The sequence below is a fragment of the Pleurodeles waltl genome, chromosome 1_2 (genome assembly GCF_031143425.1).
Source record: "Pleurodeles waltl isolate 20211129_DDA chromosome 1_2, aPleWal1.hap1.20221129, whole genome shotgun sequence".
In the NCBI taxonomy this organism is placed as follows: Eukaryota; Metazoa; Chordata; class Amphibia; order Caudata; family Salamandridae; genus Pleurodeles; species Pleurodeles waltl.
The window spans coordinates 335,627,552-335,651,764 of NC_090437.1; the positions used below are offsets into that span (position 1 = coordinate 335,627,552).

At 41.6% G+C, this 24,213-nt stretch overlaps 1 protein-coding gene across 2 annotated transcripts in view; it reads right to left on the reverse strand.

Annotated features, from left to right (window-relative positions):
• DENND4C (DENN domain containing 4C) overlaps positions 1-24,213 on the reverse strand; it is a 1,359,979-nt gene that overhangs the window by 255,323 nt on the left and 1,080,443 nt on the right. For both annotated transcript variants that reach the window (XM_069239287.1, XM_069239298.1), the window contains exon 24: positions 6,598-7,757. In XM_069239287.1, the coding sequence (XP_069095388.1) occupies positions 6,598-7,757 (1,160 nt within the window). The remainder of the gene's footprint in view (positions 1-6,597; positions 7,758-24,213) is intronic.

Below are 24,213 nucleotides of genomic sequence, written 5' to 3' on the forward strand. Positions count from 1 at the left end.
CCTCACATTTTAAAAATGCCCAGCTTTTTATTATACCTATTGTTCATTCACTAGGTTTTACCATTTGAATTGATGAATGGTGAGTACTCTATGAAAACGTAATTACAAGCAGCAGCTCAGGTGCTGGCTCTGTGTATTATGTGGTGCTGGCTCTGTGTATTATGTGGTGCTGGCTCTGTGCATTCTGTGTTTTTGTCTAACCAACAAACATTATGCATATCCTTGTGACCAGAAAGGTCTTAATGATGTAACAATACATTATTTTTTGTAAATTGGCAATGGGGAAGAAGAAAGGCACCCATTATAATGTTTCCTACTTCTTTTCATCATTTTTCCGTTTCAATAATTTGCTTGAGAAAACCATCAGCAAGCTACACAAATGAACCCTTGCTGAATTCAGAATTTTGTCTCATTTTCAGCAATGTATACTTTTCCAAGTCCACCCACATTTCACGACTGTTTCCACCACAAACTGCAAGTAGATACAAAACACAGAAAAGGGAGACATCAAATACTACTTTATTTACTTTTGCAACTCTGCTTGAAAGCTGGGAAGATGGTGATCTCAGCATACTAAACATTTTGATTATACCAGTTTGAAGAAAAAAAAAACCCTTCCTTTAACAGCACTTTTTTCCTCCATTTTTAGGTCGAGCGTAGCAGCACACAAGCCCTGCTTTCCGCCGTGTTGTTATCTATCTAGGGGCTTTAACCACATCCACTGCACATCCATCACTATCAATTGTTCGTGGGCTTGCCTTTCAAAAATCCCTTGATGTTGTTGGTAAATGCCTTATGTTTGTCCCGCCTTGAGGCTGACCCTGTTACATGGACAATTGGACGATAGCCAAATGTTTGACTGCAAATAAACGTATTTTTTCTTTTGCCTCTCTTCTTCGCGCTCATGCACTTATAAGTTTCAGAAAGTGCAAACTTTATCTGCGGTATTTGAGCACTTTGCATGACTACCAGGTACGTCTCCTTGTTTTTGTCTGCTCCCTGGCGTAATTAATCACACTTCTTTTATTCAGCGGTTCATTTAGTTGTGCTTGAGAATGCAGCCTTGAATCCCCCCCCCCCCCTGCCCCGCAGGGTGGCTGACGAAATGGGACAGGCTCAGTCAGAACCCGTAAGGTCCACTGTTGCAAATGAAGTGTGTTGTGTTTAGGAAACGAAAGCTACAATGGCTCTTGACCAAGCCGTGGCACCTAGGATGATATACTCATAGGTGGTTCCTGCTGCGTGCCTCTGTTACATTGTATACTTTGCTTTAACATTCTAATATGAAATTTCTGTTCAGTTTTTCAGTGTTCTAATTCTGCCACGATTAAAAGCCCCCGGGTGAATGTACCCCCTTATACCCACCACATGGGCGCACTTTGAGTTAATGCTACACAATACTTGGGCCATTCGAAATGCTTAAGGCTCGAGATGGAAAACGTTCTGAAGTAGAATTACTTTCCAAACTGGAACATGGACGCGCACTGTTGTTGCTTAGTTGGAAGATTGTATTTCCAAATGTATCTGTTTGCAAGGCACACTTTTCAAGGAAACTGTACTGTGCATGAATGTACTAAAACGCCGCTGCTGCCTGATGCCATAGACACTTTCAGCATTTTATTTGGTTTCTATGGATGCTTTTTCATTATTGCTGCAGGGTGTATGCTGAGGCCAAAGAAGACAACCTCACGTTCCACATTGAAATTATTTGTTCAGTCTGGGAGGGAATGCTTCGTTTACCACAAAGTGCATTTCAAATGTCCGCATGTGGTCTGCCTTTATGTAAGCTACTTTTGCCTCTCTGTAGGCTACTTTTAACTTTAAGATGAATGATTATTTTTCCATATATATCGGACTGCAAAGAGCACTTTTCAATTAAGCTGTACTATGTGTATGAGCGTAAAAAACATGCCGGAATTAAAATGTCTGGAGTTAACTAATCCACAGAGTATACTCGTTTTGCACCAAGGCGTTTTATGATAGCTATGAATCTTAGACTAAAACAAGCATGGCTCAAGGAGGCTTGCTTGATTTGCAGTAGACCCGTCTGGTTAAGAGCACACCCTTCCCACTTAAATTTGCACGTATTTGTATCTACGGCAAAGTTTGCTGAAATGTTACAGCATCCACCAAATGAAAACTAAAATCGAGGCTTGAGTATTAATTTTTGTATGTTAAAAGGTGTTCTGGGAACACACTTTATCGAGAGGCTTAAATAAAGACTTGCAGACCATTTTTGGTTCACTGGGCGACAATTGATGTAGCTCCTCCTTTAGAACTTGATGATGTCAATGATAGACACACCTGCCCTTGTGTGTTCAGAAATATCATTTTTTTTTGTTTTGTTTTTAAAGTCATCGTGGATTACTTTTTTTATTTTATTTTAATAATAAGTCTGAAATGCTTTGCAAGTGTTTATTTGCTTTTCAATAGTGGATAGTTTACGCTTGCTCAAGCCACGTTTTATAGCTCCGTAATTATGCGAAGGTCATTTTGCTGTATAGACAAAATGTCAGAATAGTGATCGACTTTGATTTGGGCTTAGGTTTCTTTCCGTTTCTATTGTGTGCGTTTTTATTTTATTTTATTCAATAGAATAATCAGTTCATAAATGACAGAAGGCATTGTCCCACAAATGTCTCCTCTAAAAAATTACAACAAAAGAGCATTGCACTAATTCAGACTACCACACCATATGAATGGCGTGAACGCCTGTGTTTGTGTCGATGCTTTGGTGATAAGATTTTTCCCCATCAGATCGCAGCTGATTTAGTAGTACAATTATTGTATTTGGTAAACCGGAAAGTATCCTTAAAGCTTTTTAGTTTGTCCGATAACCTTTTTTTTCTCTCACTTTAAAAAAATGCATTATTCAAATTTCATTTCTTCAGAATTTTGTTCCATATAGTTTGAGAGTGTGCCATGGCTGCACCGTAGATCGATGTTACCCTTGCAAATTAATCATGTTTGACACTAACGAATCACAAAGTAGCTGTAAGGGCTCGTTGATATTTCATATTTTGGGGCCGAATTTGAGTCCTACAGCAAGTTGTTCGTCATAACAAGATAATTATAGGGGTCATTTATTTGTATGATCGATAGCAGCATTCTCTGCTGTGAACACGGACCACTGTTTTCTGTGCTGACAGCTCGCACGTTTCCTTATATCTTTGCACTATAGAATGGAATCAGAATGGCAGGTTTAAATTGGGATGCTAAATGGCAACATTTTCATTTTTGGCTGCAGACAGAGAAAGAAGGCACATTGAAGTGCTTTAGTTGTTATACGCAGGGCCACTGAAATTATAAATCAAGAAAAGACCAAATTATGAGGCAGGGTTGACCATTTTATGTGGCAAGAAAAGCACAGTTATGAATTTAAATCGACAACAGCTTTAACACAAGCAAATGCAAGATTCATTGCTTTGCAAATATATATATATTTTTTTAAACCTGCTACTTTATGCCTATTTTCTTGGTTCCCCTCCAGCGGAAGCCACAAGCCCTATTTACCTTTATAAACCTCAATATGTGTGGAAAAAAGGACGCAAACTTGGTCTGGATTCTTTTGAAGGCTTATGTGAGGTATGGCATCCTAGAAAACGACCGTACACTCACACGTCTGCGGAGCACCACACACATGCCAGAATTGATCTCATCTTCATGCCAGCACTGGATGATTCCAGGGTCACTGGGGCGGAGATATTGCCGCATGGGGTCTCAGACCATGCACTGGTACAAATCCGTCTAGGGGACACAGACCCCGCCCGGCACCCGATGTGGCATCTGAATGCCTGGTACCGCCAAGATAGGGAGTATACCCAAGCGGTGAAAGACCACCTCACTCAATACTTTAATCACAATTTAGGGTTAGTGGAATCACCTGGCACAGTTTAGGCAGCTTGCAAGGCCACCCTCCGGGGGCGAGCCAAACATCTCCTGCGTGTGCGGGAGTGCTAACGTAACCTCAAGGTGTCAGACCTTGAGGCCAAGGCATTACGACTTGCACGCAAACTTACTGTCTCTATTCAAGCCTCTGCAACGAGGCAACTTACCTTAATTAGAGAGGAGATCAGGCACTCGGTTCTTGAAACAGCGAAGTTTATCTGGCGAGCGTCAGCAGCCCTGATGTACGGCTGGGGGGACAAAAATGGTAAACTGCTACATTGGTTGACGACCCGGCTGCTAGCAGATAGAGTTATCCCAGAGAAAGTTGACTAGTCAGGGGTGCTTTCCACAACGCCTAGCGAAATTGCGCAGAGCTTCGCCACCTATTGTGCGTGACTTTATGAAGAGCGGCTCCGGCCGCAGTCGGAAAGAGAGGTGCCCCTGCTGGGAGATGTTGTCCTCACTAGGCTTTCACCAGCGGAGAGATGTAGCTTGGATGAGGCCGTCAGTCTCGAGGAGGTGGGGGAGGCGTTTGCGAAGCTAGCATCGGGCAACACATTAGGCCCGGACAGCTTCCCGGTGGAACTTTATAGTAAGTGTAGTGAAATCCTAGCCCCCGCTTGCTCGCTAAGTACGAAGAGGCCGAAAAGACAGGCGGCTTTCCCCCGGGCATCGATCAGGCCACTATAGTGGTGATTCCCAAGACTAGTCCCCCATCACGGCATTGCTCTGCTTATTGCCCCATCTCCCTTCTCAACACCGAGATCAAGGTGTTGTCCACGATCCTCGCAACCAGACTGAAAGGGGTGTTGCCCTCGATTCACCCAGATCAATGCGGCTTCATGCCCACGCGTGGCACTAGGCACTGCATTAGGCGCCTGCATGTAGCATTGGCGCTCTTCCTTCTAGATTTCGAAAAGGCTTTCAACACCGTGGACTGGACTTACCTGGACCAAGTGTTATGGAGTAATGGGCTCGGCCCCAGGTTGCGCGGCCTAGTGAAACTCCTCTACTCCAATCCAATCCAATCTGACCGCACAAGTGCAGGTAAATGTGTGAGTGTGTGCTGTCTACCTTTGTTGATCAACAGTGCATAGTAGCTTGCTTGGGGGAGTGGGAGATTGCCTCTTTTGTACCATGTATTCTCCTGTTTTCGCCAAAAAAAAGAAAAAGTTCTTTATAAAAATATATATATATATATATATATATATATATATATATATATATATATATATATATATTAAACTTTAACTGGGTCTCGGAATAACAGTGGAAACATGCTTTGAAAATCTTAAAATGACATTGGGCAGGTAGTCAGGGATAGAGGGAGGCAGAAAAGTGAAGAGATTTAGATTGGGAAATAGAGTAGACGGAAGTGAAATAGAGTGCTTTCTTAGGGGGGTGCTTGGAAGGTAGGAGGCCTGGGCAAAGGCCCATTTTGCTGATTACTTAAAACGTCCCTGTGGCTGCATGTGAAGACTTCATGCATGTGCTCTTTTTAATCAAAGGTAAAGCCAGACAGGCAAAAACAAACATTAAAAACAACACAAACTCATGTAAAACAAAATGTTTTAACACTTAGGTGCACACAACAATTTTCAGTGTTGTTCTTGGTTCTTTCAATAATTTATTAAGTAAGATTAAATTGTTTCTCTGTGCTTAGCCCAACATTCTGCAAAGTATAATATCAGTGCAAGCGGCAATGAAAACAAACACTAGAGGTGAAATCTATTAAACTTTCAATTGGACACCTTTAGTTCCCGCACTAAATACTACTACTGCACTACCTTACTGTAAATTCTGGAGAGACCTTCAACTGCACTACCCTTTCATAGCCCTAACCGCATTTTTGTTTGGAGAGAACACCACAATATAAATAGAGACAATTTGATACATTCTGGTGCCCATCACTGACTTTTAAAATTAGCATTCAACTTCTAGAGGAGTCTCCACACTCATGGGATTGTAGATATGAGAAACCAAGCTGGCCTTGCCCTTTCTCTCCAGGGGTTGAATGTGGTAGTAAATATTTTCAAATGGTTTTAAAGTCAAATTATCTACCATCAGTCCCAAATCTACAAATATCACAGCAGACCACATACGTTTCTGTCTACAGTGTCATTTAATTGCCAGAGGTGCGATTATGGGCTATACTATCTACTGCATATCCATTTGGGAATCTGCCTTCAATCACACTAGTTATACATCTTCTAGAAAGTAGTAATAGGATAAGCTGAATCTTTTTAACCAGAATTATTTCGGTGTCTCAAAATGAATGTCTTGATACTGTGCTCCAAAAAGGTATCTTAGAGAAATACATTACTACAGAATGGCAACTATGCAGTCCTACGATAACCCTATATCAGCTTCTTGAATGTAGAGGCAAGTTGGCACAATACATAGCAAATTTTTGATATGATTAACCTTTACACATGAGTTTGTATATAGTGGGCAGTGAACTCACTTTCTCTGCTTTTCTATAGTCAAGTCAAACTATAGGACAGTTTGGCTTCACTAAAGATTTCAAAACAATGCTTTGTTCTAAATTCACAAGATAAAGTAGCCTGCAAAAAATACAACTGGTGATTTCTAGTCCCTAAATACTGCATGGTAAAATTAATTATCTTAGCAATTTATGAAGACATCTTATAACACAAAACATCAGCAACATTTTCAAATATACATACATATGCTTGCCTGTGTAATTACCTCATCGTCAGAGTAGTTGTATGCCGATGACACAGCTCCCCACATCCTGCTTGCTGCATTGGCTGCTTGCTTCATGCCAGATTTCAGAACATCGATTTTGGGCCCTGACAACAGTTGATCCACCTTGAGCCCAGACAAAGATTTAACTACTGTTCCCAATGAGCCATGTTGTGTAGAACGAATAAGTGCAGACATAGATGAAGACCGCTCAGCTTGGTTGCGTAACAGGACGTGCTGCTTTGGAAGGCCAACAAAAGTTTTTGATCTGGAAACCGTATAGCCCTTTGGGTTCTCAATTTTCCGCTCTTGATCTGGGGCAGAATCTAAAGGCAAGCTTGATCGCCTATCTTGAGTAGAGATTTGTGCTCCTGCTTCTCCGGTTCCTTCCTTACACCCTCGCTTATGGAGCTCCATGCTGCAAGACTTGTTTCCCAGGGGGCTTTTCAAATTCATGTAGCTTTCAATTTCGTCAGCCAAGTTTCGCGCTACCACAGGTGACACTGTTGTTTCTTCTGGTGTGGGGGGGCTGTTTAGTACAATCTCAGACGCAAGTAATGATAATGGATCTAAGCCTTTTTCAACACCTTCCCTTTCTACAGGTTTTGCAGCACCATAGAAACTGTTCCTTTTATTTGAATCCTCTTCGAGGATTGTTCTAATATCTTTTGGATTAATTTCTCCATCCAGTTCCACTTCTGCATCTTTTTCTTTGGTCATTTTGACCTGCCGGTGGTCCTTTTCTGCCACGTTTTCATGGGCCTCCTCTGGCTCCTCTAACACAGGTAATGTTCTATGCTCAGGTTCGCAGGCAAGTTCGCTTGCAAGAGTCCTGCTGTTACATGATACAGAGCACAACTGTTCATCCCCTGCATCAAAGATTGGGGGTTTAGTAACATTGAAAGGTGGAGTCTTTGAAACAGACAAGGCTGCTGTGAGTATTTTCACATCTGCCCCCATCATCAATGCTACTTCATTGGAAGCCAGGTCCAAGCTCCCCTTTTTCAACATGCCAGCTCTGCTCTCAGCACTAAAGCTACAGCTTCGCTCAGAAAAGACCTTTTGTCTTTTTTGGCCTCTTTCACTTTTCTTAGAACTGGGATCACCAGCAAACACAGCATCCTCGATTATGTCCTGGGTAGAGAATACACCACTACCACTCCCTAAAAAGAAAGAACCACGTTGTTACACAGTCGTCATTTCGCTCGTCCCATCATGCATTCCATTTTTTATATTCAGCACTAGGTTACACAGTTTGTAAAAACCAAATATGATTAGATTTTCATGTTGTAAAACATCCAGTATAAAAGCAGAAGGAACTGATGTATTCCATCAGAATCATGCATTACTGACCTATAACGGCGGCGGGTCTCCAGCATATTAACTGTGTATAAACAGATGGTTGATAAAAAAGTTTGTTTTTAAGAACGGATTTTGTCCAACAATAAAGTAAATGTGGTAGCATGTGTTTCTTCATTATGCCTTCCTTTGACATAAGCCAGAACCTCCAGTCTTACCTCAATTTAGTCACTGAAAACTAACGATAGGGATCAGTGTCAGTCACATCCAAATTTACAAGAGGCCTATGCTGAAGGACTATTAGTCATCGCCAGTATCTGAAATGTTATAACAGAGCAAGACATTTTGGATTTGCAGATCACCGTGGTAAACTATCACAGCATGAAAAAAAACACTGATTAAGTTAAATTGAATTGCATAAAACCACATGAAATTAAACTCTACATCTGGAAATAAAGCCATATCTCGATTTTTTAGGTGGTGCGTTCCAAAGTAATCCCATCCCTTGTTGCAATACCACAGGGTTGTTGTGTTGTCCATGAACACCTGAATTCAGTGTTTAATTTGTTGAAGAATAAGTTCTGGTGCCCAAGCTCTGCTCAAAAGCCCCTGAACACCACCAGCACACAGAATAACAAGGCAGCATAGTCTGCAGTCAACCTCATGCCTTTTTTAACTGACTTCCAGATACTCCCTGCCTCTTTACCTCTCTTGAATATTCCTGCTTTCTCCCTTTATGACATTTATTCTGTCTTTATCTTTCTTATTCTTTCTCCGTTGTGCTTTGTTCCTCTTGTGCTCTTGGTAAATGTTAAATGAGAAGAACTAAATGCTAAAAAGCTGAGTGCTGTTGGGCTTCTTCAACCCCAAAAAGGAGTGCCACCGGCAACCCTGACTCAAATAAAACACTGCCTGAGCCAGACTTCCTTTGATGGATGGCAGGAAGGCTTTCAATGCCAAGTGAATGGTTCTCAACTCTAACAAACTGATGTGAAGCCCAAAATCCGCCAGATACTAGAGATCTCTGATGTCTACTTCTCCCAACTGGTCTCCCCAACTCAGGACAGATGCATCTGTCACCACTGTAAGCGCTGGGTGGGAAAGGGAGAGGAGTCTATCACTGATCTAATCGCAGTTCGTAAGCCACCATCGCAGATCTTTCACAGTTCCCTTCAATATCTGGACTAGGTCGGAAAGATTCCTCTGATGCTGCCCTCACTGGGACATCAGATTTCACTGCAGAGCCTGCTTACGCTTCCGGGCATGCCTTAACAGCAGGATGCAGGAGGACATGAGACTCCAGCAGCCTCAGGGTCAGTCTCACTGAAATTCAGGAGAGGCTGAAGTATCAGAATCATAGCCAGAATATCCTGGACTCGACACTCTGGAGGATAGGTGTGAAATTGCACTGTGTCCACAATAGCTCCAATGAAAGAACATCTGAGATGGAGTCAGGTGTGAGTGTGGAATGTTGAAAGTAAACCCAAGCGAATGCAGGAGTTTGCCGTAGTCTGAAGGTGGGTGACAACTGTGTGGAGTGAGCTCGCCTACACCAGCCAGTCACTGAGGTAGGAATAAGACTGGAACCGCTGGACTTCAGCAGAGGTGCTGCAATCGCCACCATCATTCTCGTGAACACCCAAGGGGAACTGGTAAGGCTGAAGGGAAGCACAGGGAACTGGTAAGGCTGAAGGGAAGCACAGCAAACTGGAAATGCTCTGGCCTAGAGTGAATCAGGGGCAGCCAGGTTGGACTGGAAGGATGGTAAAGTGGAAATACTCGTTCTGCAGGTCTACAGCCACCATCCACTCTCAAGGATCTAAGCAAGACCTGAGCTAACGTGAGCAGCATATTAAATTTCTCATTCTGTAGAACGGCACCGATAGGGTGCGGATCTAGTGTAGGGCGGGCCCTCTGTCCTAATTTTTCACCAGAAAGTAGTAGGAATAACAACCACACGCTATCTCTGGTGCAGGTACCCTCTTGACGGCTCCTTTGGACAAAAGAAACTGCACTTAACGACAGAGCTAGGAGAGATGGTCCTTCGTCAGCTATTCGTGGGATGGTGCCAAAGGTTGAAGAGTGCCTACAAATGGCAGGGCACTACCCTTTTGCAAATCTAAAGCACTCACTTGTCTGTGGTGATCACTCGAGCATTGGGGCAAGTCGAGAATGAGAAGACAGAGTGCTTTGACAACTTCTTGTGCTTGTTACACTTATCAGACTTCAACAAGAAGGTCATGGAGTAGGAAGACCATCGTCCACAAGAATAGCTCTGTGAACAGACCTATCAGAGACCAGTCACAGGAACGAGACCGGGAGCTGTCCAGAGCCCTCTTCTGCAGCACCACCAGGAGCTTCAGTACCAGCTCGCAAATGGCTTTTGGGTGCATCGACTTGCACTCGACGCAGGCCTTGGGGGCATGATGTCTTAGCACACTGGAAGCAAAGCTCAAAAAAAGTCGTAAAAATTTGGCCAAAAAGTGACCAATGACTTTTGGGATTTACACTTTTGGCCTGGAACGAAAGGAACCGATGTCAGCTTGCTGGGGTGGAGCTTAAATGGGCACCACAATGTCATGTTTGATGCAGAGTCAAATGACACCCTCTACCAGCACATAAAAGTACTGCTCTACATTTTCCAGATCCAATCACATGTCTGAGGAATATTCTGAGGTGAGGAATCTGTAGTTAGATGTCTCTACCAGAAATGTTCTATATCTTGAAGATTGTCTATGCAACATAGGTTATTCATGGAAGTACAGAAAAGGTAGCCTTTTGCATGAGCGTAAAGTCAAATGGTCTTACTCCTAGCTAGAGCACAGTGCCTCACTCGAACCCTAAACCTGGGGTGGAAGGTTATTATGGCAATCTGAACATGACTCTGACTCCCCAGGGAAGCTGTGGAAATTGAAAGTATTCATTTTGTGCTGTTACTCATGCATGCCGAAGTGAGACACAATGCAGGAAGTGTTTTCAATTTGTTTATTGAAACAGTTGCAATCTGGCATAGAGAGGGGGAGCTGCAAAAATTAGGCAGATGAAACAAAGTAAGGTAATCAGCATTACAAACATGGCAAAGAAGATAATCCAACCATGATGTATGGGATTCTATATGTTCTAGAGGTTCCTACCTAACCCTAGGTCTATGTTGAGCATATAGGGTGTATCCTTCTGCCTGACCTGATATAAGGGATTGCCTGGAACAGTGTCAGCAGTTAGCCCGTGATGTAGATGGCAACCCCTTGGAAGGCTGGAAGATCAGTGCCAGCCAAGCTGCCTGTGGTACAGCCTGCGTTTCATGAAAGCTGTGACTGGAATGCCCTCTTGGTCTTCTGGGTTAGTGCATCATTTATATAATAAACCATACAGTGTTGGAAGTCCAGTTTCGATGCAATGCTATGTCTAAATGGTAGAAGCGGTCTACTGAACGGGCAAAACAAACCAGCATGTCATGTACTGAGTTCTTTAGCCTTGACGAGAAAGTACTGATTATATGTTGTGCAAATGCTAACTAAACAAACAGTTTGTTCTTCGCTTTCCTAGATTAAAGCCAACTGATAAAAATATGTAAAAAGCATTGCTAAAAGCAGCTGTACAGAAATGAATAAAATATGTAATAAACAAAAGGACAACCCAGTATGCCCTTGCTATACATACAGAACGAGATAAATGCCAACAAGGGACTTAGTTACATCAATATTCTCTGGTTGATTAACAAATAATTCTCATGATGTCCAGATAAAGTGACATCTATATTAATTTACTGCACTTTGCAATAACATAATCAATCAAATAAAACAAATTAACACAAGAGGTGTAAAAAAAAAAAAACAGAATTGTATTTTTAAATACAGCACACATTCAAAGTAGAGTATGCAGGGTACATCAACTATATATTTAATTACACAGACATTGTGAAAATCCAAATGAAAAAGTATTTTTATAACATGACTATGTATTGACGACTCATTCAAAGAAATCTAGTGAGACTGGCCCAGTACAATCAATAGCTCCCAATCCATGGAGGTATAATAATTGAGTTGGTCGTGCGTCGACGTTTCAGTCTCTGCTGGAACCATCCATCAGCACTATATGTTCAAATGAAGAAAATCCATGCTCCCTTCCAACTGGAATTGGGTTTAAAAATCAAAGGCTGATGGAGAAGTCCATTTGGGTGATGGACTGTCCGTCACCTGATTGATTCCAGACCATGCGGTTGTTAGTGGTGAACTGCCGATTGATTCTGAGCCCTGCTTCAGTAATCCACAAATAAATCTGAGCCGATTTACACAGTTATCTAAGAATCTATTATTACTGGACTGACCTAAAACAGGGATGACCAAGCTGGGTCCAGAAGTCCTCCCAACAACCTCTCCTTGCTAGTTATAGTAGACAGATTTTAAGAACACATCTAGAATGCCAAAAAACAATAAATTGTCGAAAATCCGAAAAACCAATAAAATGTTTACACCAACAAACAGAGCAAACAAATAATGGAGGCAATAAAAAAATAGTCAATTTGTGTAAAAACAAAGCCAAATTTAAAAATCACCAGAGACAGCCATGACGTCATCTAAGATCAGTAGGAAGGGAGTCCAAGGAGAATCCCACATCTGCAGATGACAGAACCATCAAAGCTTCAATGAGCATATCAAAGGAACAGAAATGATCCAGAGCCTCACCCTCCTCTGAGGGCTTAGCATCCTGTGCGATGACTGCAGCTGTTGAGCCAGCTGAAAACATACTTGGAGCCATAGCGTCCATATCCCGTAGGATGGCTCAGAAAAGGCATCTCTAAGCAACCGTAAATTAATACGACAATTCCAGGAATAAACCCTTGTGGGAACATCACAAGATCCATGTCCAAAGACCATAAGAATTGCTGTGCGCTTCATCCAGTGCTAGCTGTGCTTAGTTCCTTCAACAAAAACACTCCAGGGTGCTGTATCATGCATTCACAACAGCTGTATGGTTGGTAGTTCCACCATTAGTCGGCTTTGACACTGGACACCAGTTGCAGAGGAAAATCAGCAATAGCAAAATACAACCAATTAATGGCAATACATGCAACAGAGTGTATAAATGATGGTATCACTCCAAAAAAAGCCTGGAAAGTGCTGACAGACCCAGACCCAATCATTTAAAAAATGTGCACAACACCTGCAGTGTTGGAAGTATTCAAAATGGGTCTCACATATTTCCCAAAGTGTCTTTGAAAGTTAGCATATAAAAGCGACCATCTCAACAGATGATCTCGCCACTTGCAACACAAATGATCCACGGGCAAATGTAAGTGCCACATGTTTCCACTTTTAGTTGACTCACTGTGCTCTCATCCGACAGCAGCCCTGATCACTCAACATTAAGTAACTTTAATTTCAAAGTAACAAAAATACTGGGTGAATGAAAGGGACAAAATCCCTTCAAATAACATGCTAAATTACCCACCAACACATTACAAATGCTGTGCAATGTCATATGTTTACAAATAATGAAGTGTCTTATAGAATTTTTGCAATCACTACCACCGAGAAAGACTTCTTTTTTTCCGGCTTATACATTTGTAATCAAAAGGCAGTTACCACACCTCATGAATAAAACTCTCCCCTAAACCTTCAAACCTGGCTACCGGAAAAAGCATTGCAGACTTAGGCAAGTAGTCTGTTGAACAGTTTTGTTCAGAAAAATAATCTGTGATGGAATCAGACATGCTGTGACTAAGGCAGCCATGCCCTGTACTTGCCAATCTTTTGTTTCCGAGGGGAAATAATGTCAGCATTGCTTAATGCTTGAAGAGGTCTCTCCTGTATGGTAGGGAACTACCCAGGAATTCTCGAGGCCTACTGTGTAGTTTCAGCCACATCATGCAATTTTACTAAATCAATGAAGACAAAACCATTTTCTTTACAACCAGCCAGTGGTAGCAAGGTGACAGTTTTGGTGCAGTGAATTCCAAGGACTGGCACCGGTACACGTTATGTTGGGCTGAATTTTTTACCGACCGAAATGCTTTCTCAGAGTAGATCCCCAACTTGTGGAATCTACCCCATAGATGTTGGTGTATCCCTCATTCCCACAAAAGCTGTATGCGTAGCAGAATGCTCATCTCTGAAATCTTAGCATTCCTGTAAGCCAACAAGAGGTTCATTTATGTCCAAATGAGTTTCTGCCGCCAATGCACCAGGACCATCAAAATCTGGGACATACATCAGGATGCCAAACAGGACTTCATATGGAGTACGGCGCCTCAAAGATCTTCTAGGCTGATTATTCAATGCTCTCTGGACCCTATAAAGGTGATGGATCCAACTACGACCTGAACATAATACACTAGCTGTTAAGGATGGTTTGAGTCTTGGTTCTTTCTCTCCACTATAGAATCACTGCTTTCAGTTCAGCTAGTTGTGTAGTTTTGAGGTCAAAAACAGTTTACGTCAGTAGCTGTCAAGGAAGTGGCCCATTGTATCCATCTAGAAAGTAAGGCTTTTGCATTTGGAATACTAGTTCTTGTTACTGCCTCTAGGACAGGTACCTGAACCAGTGGTATTTCCTTAATGACAGCCATTTTCAACTGCAGTCTTTTTTCAGTGGATTCAAAATGTATTTCAGCACTGGAATACAAATGCAATTTATATGCAATCAGTGCTCTGTCCCCTTCATTAAATGTGACATAGGAAAAGCCAATGGCACCCAGAATTATCTGGATACCAAGGTTTGTTTTGTTCTCACATGCATGTAGGTGTTGTCCTTCAAGCATATCAGTCTGTAGTGATTGGAGTATGTGTGTGTTAAGGTGTTCAATGATTGTTTGAAACATACAGATGTCAAATCAGAAAGATGTTTAACGTGTTGTGAATTGTTCTGCTAAAAATGAAAGAATCCTAACAAGGATTGCAGTTTCTGATGGTTTTGGTGGTTGCAATGGTGCACACTTCTCTAGGAAGTGTGGTGCTAGACACTCCCCCCTCATTTGAAAGCTCAAGTCCCAAAAAAAAAAAAGGACACTGAAGAAAGCAATTTTTGTTTTCTTAAAATTTAATTAGTAGCCATGTTCAGCAAATCCCAATACAATGCTATTTTCCCTGGCCAAATGAGTATTTAAGCTATCATCTATCACATATATGTCATCGACATGGGACACAGCTTCAGGATCAATATCATACAATACTGATGTTACTCGAGCAGGGAACAGTCCTGGACTGTTCTTATACCCTGGGGGAAGTCGACAAGACTGGCGGTGAGAGCAGAGTGTGGAAAAAGTGGTTAGATCCCTGCTTCAGGTGCTACATTTTGGCAAGAAAAAAACATTGGAAATATTCAAGGTTGTTTTGTATTTTTGTGGACAATGTTGTTCATTAGTGCTGTACTGTTTGAGTTTTGTATTGCAAATGTGCATGCATGACTACTTGATGTCTATAATCTAAGACTACTATATAGGAATGATTCGGCTTAGCTACACGGAACAAGGGGTTGTTCATTGGACATAAGCAGAGTTCAATTACTCCCTGGTACTTGAGATGAGAGAGAATCTCCCTCACAGGAGATTTTGCTTTATGTTTTATAGGGTACTGTGGTTGTCTTTGCGGGCTGTATTGTATGAGTATTACATGATAAGGGGAGTCACCATCCCAGCACACATGGTTGTGGTACAGCACGGGGGCTTGTGCAAGAGCCCAATATGAAGCATACGCTTGCTTTATCTGCTCTGGAACGAGGACCGAGAAAGACCGTAAAATCACATCCTCCCCTTGTGGTAGTGTTCTAATAAACTCCGGTGGCCAATCTTTTTCAGCCAAGAGAATTCCATAGCTAAGTGTTAATCTTTCACAGAATATTACTTTAATTTTGGGCATTATGTCTCAATCTGGAGGTGCAATGCGCCTATCGGGGGTTTCGACTTCTATGTAGTTGTTAGTTGCTCTCATATCTAGAAACTCTTGAAGAATCTGGCAAACTATTGTGACCTCTGCTCCGCTGTCCAGCAGAGTCACTGCCCACGTCCTCTTCTGCAGTTACATTCTCAATATGTGCGGCATATTTTGTCAATATTCCAACAACCACTATCTTTTTGAATTTCTGTTTTTGTTGAGGAAGTTTCTCTTCCTTCTTTATAATGACTTCAGACGAGCATTGTGAGAACTTCTTGGGTTTCACATTTTCTCTTCTGTTCTGCGTTCTGACCACCCAGCTCTCTTGGACGTTTATCGGAGGAGTCCTGAAAGGAACAATTTGGGTGTGTATCAGTATACTGATAACTGTCAGGTTGTTTCAAAGTATCATGGTTACATAGGTCATAACGCTTTTCAGAGATCTCAGAGTGCAGAGATTCTCCCTGTGATTTTACTTTATTTTTGTTTGTCCCAGCGTTTTTTGAAGAATCCTGCGCCTGCTTGGCATTATCCTTTTTAGGATTACCTTTAAGCTGTGGCTTATTTTGTCTGGCCCCCAACGTATCGCAACGTATACATGTACAAGTCTCTGCTATTTTTTTTTTTTTTTTTTAACTATGGCCCGTTATTAGTGAGGGGACCTAATCTAAAGTTTTCAACAACATGTGGTAGGGCGCTTTCGAATCAGTATCAATGCTCCGATATGTCAGTGTTTTCTAAATAGTTGTATGCGTTATGTTGTGCTGGTGGGTTAGCCACAGCATATGTGGAAAATGTATTTAAGTTGGCATCAACAGCAGGAAAATTGACCTATGAATAAAATGTTTCAGTTTTGTATGAATCATGTGCCTCAAACATGAACATAACCTCTCCGTCCCCATTAGGTAGCCTGTTTAAAAGTAAATGTTATGTGACAGCATGCCTACAATTTTCTTGAATAAGAATAACTACTGAATTAGCCATTTGTAAAATAGATCCAGAGAAGGAAAACGCAAGTTGGATATCCTTTTACAGGTACAAGCTTGTACAACCTACAGCCAAATATGGTGCTACCTATACCGCGGAGAAGGATAATAATTCCTTAACCATGGAGAGAGGTGGGACTGTCTGTGGAGAAGACATTGGACTGTTTTGCTCATTTAGAGGGGCCACTTGCACTGATGTACAGAGCACAGTTAGGACAACCTGTCGGCCAGCTTTTGGGCTACACCATCTAAAGATTATGAGGTTGCCACTTTCTTTTGTCAAGTCAAGAAAATCTTTATTCTGCAAAAAATTGCCATAAAGCGACAAGTTACAAAAAAAAAAAAAAAAAATTATAAAATGAAACCCCCTCCAAAAAAAAAACAATAAATATCTATAAACAACCCCATAAAATACAACTGTTTAAAAATAATACAATACAGCCTTTATGGTACGAACTCGAATATCGATTTCTTATACTAAGAGCAGATCTAATTATAGTTCAGGACTCCACAACATGTTTCCCGCTAATTATACATCTTCAAAAAATTAACTGCAGACCCAGAATTAAAAAGGCTTTCCTATGAACAGCATACAAAGTACAAAACAATGTAAAATGGCTCATACTTTGCTTAGTGGAATGGTTGCAGTGGAAAGGAGGAAGCTTGTGCACCAAGCCATCTTGCCTTCTTGCTGAGGGAAAACTACCTTAATATGAATCCGTTCCAACCTAAAATGTGTTCATAGGGTACGGTGAAAATTATTTATATGCCAACTCAGATAGAGCTCCATAGCAACTGTTGTCACAATTGGAATATATACCTCCACTGTTTTCAAATGTACAATATTTCGCAATTTTAGGGACCTGGAAAAGTCAGCACAGTGATCCTTTATCAATGACTTAGCACCCTGTCTCATATGTTCTGGGTCTACAAAAAGGTCCAGGACCCCTATTTTTGTTAAAGAAGATTTCATGTACATCAGCTAGAGTAACTTTCCCAAGGTCTTGGAGTGATATGCAATCCCTATTACAGTCTCTGGTAAAATCACCATCAGGATTCAACATTTAGCCGACAATAACAGGGGTGTGATTTTAATCTGGTCCGCCACAAAATTCAAACCCAATTCCTCATGCAAGATAAAATGTGCACTATTTTTTGGAATTTCAAATAAACAACGGGCAATTTCTTTTTTTAACCCACTGCAAGGGGTCTACGTCTTGATAGCCCCAAATCCATGCTTCATAAATAGCAGCGGAGACACATTTTGCCTTAAACAAATTAATCATTTCAGGGAGAGGTTTGTGTTTTAAGGTCCTAGCAAAGCAAAAGATTACCTCAACATTCCTCATCATCTTTTGAGATTTTAAATTCACATGGGAACTTCAAGAAGTGTTAGAACTAAAAGTGATCCCTAGATAATTAAAAACATTTGCTTGTTGCATAACGGTGTTCCCTAGTCTATGAGTCATCGTTTTTAGGTTCCTCAGGCCACAAGACATAACCAAGGTTTTGGCTTGATTGATTTTTAAATCCACCCCCTTGATAAAAATACTGAACAAATTAATCACCGCTTGGAAGCTCTTTGTGGTGGGAGCTATCAAAACAGCGTCATCCGCATATAGAAGAATTGGAATAGGGCATCCTACAATTCTGGGAATGTCCGCAGCCACGCAATTTACATTTTCCAAAATCTAATTAATTTACACCAAAAATAAGAAAGGTGCTAAAATGCACCCCTGCCTAACCCCCTCTCGATTGACTAATATAGGACAACAGCTCTCCCTGGGGACCATATCTAACGGCTATTTTTAAATCAAGGTGCAATCGCTTTATCAAAGTAAGCAAATCGCAGTCAAAGCCCATAAATTCCATTTTAGCCCAAAGTTTATCTTGATTTACCAGGTTAAAGGCACTGGATAACTCTACAAAGGCTAGATGGATAGAACCTTTTTTTGCATATACATATAAAAGTTTGACTGTTGCGTCAATCAGGGATATTGGCCAGTAACAAACTGGCGAGGATCTGTCACCCTTCTTAAAGATGGGCACTACAGTAGCCAGACGCCAAGAATCAGGAATTTTGTTCTGTACTGCACTACAAAAAAATCTTTGTGAACAGAGGGGCCCTTAATTTTACATCTGTTTCGGAAAAATCTGCTGGGACCCATCTGAGCCAGGGACTTTTCCAGAGGCCGTAAGATTTTGAGCCCTGTCCACTTCCCTTTACCTCAATTAGTGAAGGGATGGGGAGCGGTTCTACTGACTAGGCCTCACTATTCGAGGGTGCCAAGGCATCAGACTTAAATACCCCTTTATAATGCGCGACCCATTCCACTTCTGGAATAAAAAATTAGGTGCAGTGCTGTCAGAATTGTTAAAAAAAGGGACGGCTGACCACCTCACAAAACTTTACATGGTTTTTTGTGGCAGCTGCTACAGTTAAATCCTCCCATGCTAAAGCCCTTATTTCATTGTTTCTTGCCTCCACTATGGTCTTATTTTTCCGGGCTGAGTGAACCTCCTGCCAACATCTGGGGGTAGCTCTGAGGGTGTTTAGCAGCTATTTGTGGGCCCTAGAACATGCGTTATTAAACCAACATTTTATAAGAGTAGGCCCAGGGAGATTTTGAGAACAAAGGGCGTAGTTAATTGCGGTACACAAAACATTAAAACCATCCAAGACTACCTGATTGGTAGGCACTTCCGACAGACAGACGGTCCTTGGAAGTAATATTTCCCTGTATAGTTTTGTGAGAAAAGGTAAGGGGATTAATAGGATCCCATTTTAATCCTCAGGTCCTTGGTTCTTATTAAGGGACCAATTTGGTGTCAAACCTAAGGAGTTAATGCTAGAATTAATATTGAGAAGAGTTCAAACAGTGTTATGATCGCTCATGCAATTTGGTACAATATACTCTAAAATTAGATGCTGCGTATCAGCTCAAATAATCATGAACTCAATAATACTCCCCTTTGCCCCACGAGTAAGAGTAGGAATCCCATCTGGCATAAAGCCTCATCAGGGTTCTAATGGAACCAGATCAAATTTACATAACAAAGCATTCAAAGCGTCACCCAAAGGGCCATGTTTAAAATGAGGCCTAGTCATATCCTCCTCATCCCACATGGCACCACAATTATGATTCTTAGCTGTATCACATAACTGATTGCTAAAATCACCTGCCCAAAACACAATTACTTTCTTCCCCAAATTTGATAAAAATCTATCCCAAAATTCTTCAAAATCATTTAAAACTCTAATCACCTCATTACTAAAAAATATTTTCATAAAAGTTTACCAGTAAGAAATCCCAACTGCCCCCAAAAGAAATCTTAGAAACAAAGAACTGTGGCTTGGACCACACAATATATGAATTTCACTTTTCCAAACATAGTGAAACAAAGGTGGCCAGAAAGGTGGCCAGGCCTCCTCGGGACTACCAGCCCGATGGGATGGCAGGATGAGTCATCTGCTGCTGTAGACCATCCTCATCATCACTAAGAAGAGCCACATCTCCTGATCTGTCCCTCATGCAGGCGGGCGCCTATATAAGCCCCCAAGCTGCCTCGCATTGTTTTTTGAAGATTACTTTGATTTCCCTTCCCTGGCCTTGTGATTCAGTCACCCCGAGTCCAGATAAGGAATTTCTTCACAGTGGCCAGTGGTTTTTGAAATACAGAGCCGTAAACGGTCATATGCCATATCAATGTACATTCGCAATAAGCAGCTATCACTCTCCCTCCAAACCCCTAATTGCCATAATTGCCACCCAACGAGCTCCCCGGTGGCTAGATGGATACATGTAGACACAAGCCACAGTCAAGCTAGCACTTGACACTGCCCCAGACCCAAAAAAATAAAAAAATAAAAAAAGACAATTTTTGCCTTAAGATGTTGATGCATTAGGTTTGGTAGGAGAGATGTTTGGGTTTCACAGCCCTCAGTAAACTTGTGACTTGTAAACAGAGTAACAAACGCCTACCAAATCAGGGTAGTCTGGGGTTTTTCCGAAAGAAAACTCTTTGTTGTTTTAGGAGAGAAGTAATTACACCCTTACTGTGGTGCATGCGAGTAATGTAATGCTTCAAAGAGGACACTTCGGCCTGCACTACATTAATAAAAGGAGTGGCTGATTGACCTTGCAGCTCCGTGGAGGTGCATGGGGAGAGAAGCCGGCCACGGCTGGAGCGCTCTGGTGGGTCACTGGAGGAGGCACCATGGCCAGAGAGGAGAGGTCTGCAGTTGTGCCTGGGGTGATGTTGGCCCTGCACCTGGAAGGTAAGATGTTGCACTGCAGGGGGCGTCAGAGATTATTCAACGATCACTAATCATAAAGAACCTTTATTAGAGGATGCATTATCCCCAACAACTGAGATTAAACCCTAGTAGACTCTGTGGGATGTAACTTGCCTGGTGTGTTATAACTCAGAACGTCGCCTATCTGGGAAGTATCAATAAGATAAAACTACAGTATCGCTAGACCCGAATAATAAATTCTGTGTATGCTTACTTTAGAAATTTCAGTGGGACTCTAGTGCCTCCTTGTGTGTCAGTAGGTGACTGCATCCCCGAACATTGCAAAGATTGCACCCTTTCTCCAAGATATATTGTTGATACTAGTCCTAGAGGAAGCTGAAAACATGTATTTGCAGCTAAGTATTGTAGGAACTGGAACTACCCCCTACGGGTGCAAATATGGGAAAAGAGATAATTTACGACAGCATCAGAGCAGACTAAAATAGATCAATGTGCTGGGAGCCCCAGAACCCCTGGGGGACGAGAAGAGGGAGGGGACCCTCATGATGAGGTGTCCGCCCAAGACCCAACTGGAACACAGATACTAGCAGCCACAGCGCAGTCTAGACAGGTGTTGAAAACTACAATATAATCCATATTGTTGGAGGGTAAGTCTCTCAGAGTTGACTTGGAAAAAAGTCAACAAAAGAACATTGGAGACTGAACAATCGGTCAAAGCCCTACAGGCTCAGGTCACTGATCAGAAAATGCAGGTCCGCTCTTTTGCTGTATTGACCCTGTTCCTAGATGCTTGACTTGACCACGTAAAGGGTGTATTCCACTGCAACAATCTTCAATTCGTGGAGTATCCCAAGTGAGCCGAGGGTAACACCCCTGAAAGTATTCTGAAACAATGGATCAAAGATGCTTTGAAAACAATATACGTCATCCTTTATCACGGACATAACACACAGAGCTATTGCACCTCCTCATCCATTTGGGGCACCTCGACAAGCTTTCATTGCTAAGATCCTATATTTTAGGGAGAGAGATGTTATCCTCTAAAGTGTTAGTAAAACAAGGGGACTGCAGTATGAAAACCAGATGGTCAGAATGTATCAAAAAGTATGAACACCGAGAAAAACCTTTGTTGCAGCAAAGAAGAAATTGAGAGGCATAAACAGACAACACATGTTGTACCCAGCGAAACCGAGTATTGTGTGAGGGATGCTCACATTTCTTTAGAAATCGTGAGAACATTTGGGAGAGGTTAAAGTTAGACATCAGAAGTAGAACATGGTCTGTCCTCAGCAGATCATCAGGCTCACAAAGAGAATGTCAACAGCATGCTGTCTGGTTCCAAAATGGTGACTGATCTCCTGTACTACAGTAAAATGAATGAAGGGTGGTGGTCAGGTCCAATGCCGGACCAGGATGAAGTAGATGCATCACACACAGACATGGAGGAAGCACTACCTGGCATTGTACTGAATTAAGGTTCATGAGCCCCCTCACCCCACTTTTTTATCTCTTTCTCAAACGCCAAACTTGATACTTAATGTGACATACTAAGCATAATGGCTCTTATGCTGTATAAAGTGCTGAGATGCCCGCGGGGGAGAAATCTGCCTAGAATACTGAAGGTAGACAAAAATCACAAACGTTTGCAAAATGAGTATTTGACCCGGGGCCAGAGGGAGAAGAAAATGTTAAATCACATTCAAACATTGATACTTGAGTTACGCAGGTGGGGTCTTTGACATCCATCATGCCCCCAGCTAATTAGGACTGCTGGAGTGTCTGGTCCAGGACTCCCCTTGCAAATCCATGTGGGTTTGCAGAGGTTTTGAGAAATGCACGCTTCTGCCAATAAGTTTAAGTATATTGGTTACTTGATACGTTTTTTTGTTAATTTTCATCTTTGATTTTTTTCTTATTTTTTTTTTAATGGGTTTTTGAGTTGGTCATGATTGTTACTACTGTTGAGCGTGGGGGGCTGGTTATGGGAGACATGGATTGTTAGTTTGTACTTGTTTTTACCCAAAGGAGAGCAGGCTACTGCTCTGTTAAGCACAGCGCTACATGTATTTATAAACCACAACAGAATAGGAGAGGGAAGAAGGTGTTAAGATACAGATTGATGTAAGAGGGCGGACAAGCATGCACACACATCAGTTCTGGGTTGTGGCGCCATAGTTCTACTTAAAATCGGACATTATAATGGTAACAAATGTTAAACTTCTTACAATGAATGCTAGGGCTATTGAACAGTATAGTGTACATACCTTCATTAAATGGCACTCAGGCCAGTTTACGTTCCTTCAGAAAATGCCCCTGATGGAGGAGGTAAATAAACTCTGAAGTAAACAGAGAGGGCAACTGTTTGCTGCAATCTTCTCCAACTATGTGATGGTAGGGGGAATGATATTGGTTACCCAAGAAATTAATTTCGAGAACCATTAGCCAAGGGCTGACATCGAGGAAAGGTATACACTGGTACATTGACTGTCAGTGTGGAAGTTTGCTTAATGAATTCATATAAGCACCAAATGCAGACAATAGACAGTTTTTAACTTTGTATAACATCATTACTCTATATATTGACATCCCTGTAATCTGGGACGGTGATTTTAACTATGTTCTAGAAGATGAAAAGAAGAATTTAAAAGAGGCGGCACACTAAACCAGGTATGACAGAAGCATAGATAGAGGTAATGAATAATCTGAAATGTGTAGATGTTTGCAACATAATGCAATTTAATGCAGAAGAATATTTTGATCACTTGGCTGTACACAAAACATACAGTAAACTGGACCGCATTTTGATTACACATGCACACTGACTATAAAGATCAAAATCATGTATTATCTGAGCAAATGTTTGTCTGCTCACTCCTCACTATAATTTGAGTGTTATAAAAGCCACACTTTAGCATACTAAACATGGTACTTAAGCCTGGAGGACCTCTGGGTCTCTACATTCAAATCAGGTATAAGCTCAACCATTAGCACATATTTTGAACATAATTGGAAGTCTACACTGTCTCGAGCAAATGAGTGGGAAGCAAAGTAGGTGGTTATAAGGGAAACATTCAATGGACTCAGGTGTCAGTTGTTGCATAAAATAACATAAGGAGGGAAAAAGCTGGCTCAAATTCAGGCGTACCCACCTTATAATTTCCCAAAAAACTCGACCCTTATAGACGCTAAACGCAGGGTGGATGAA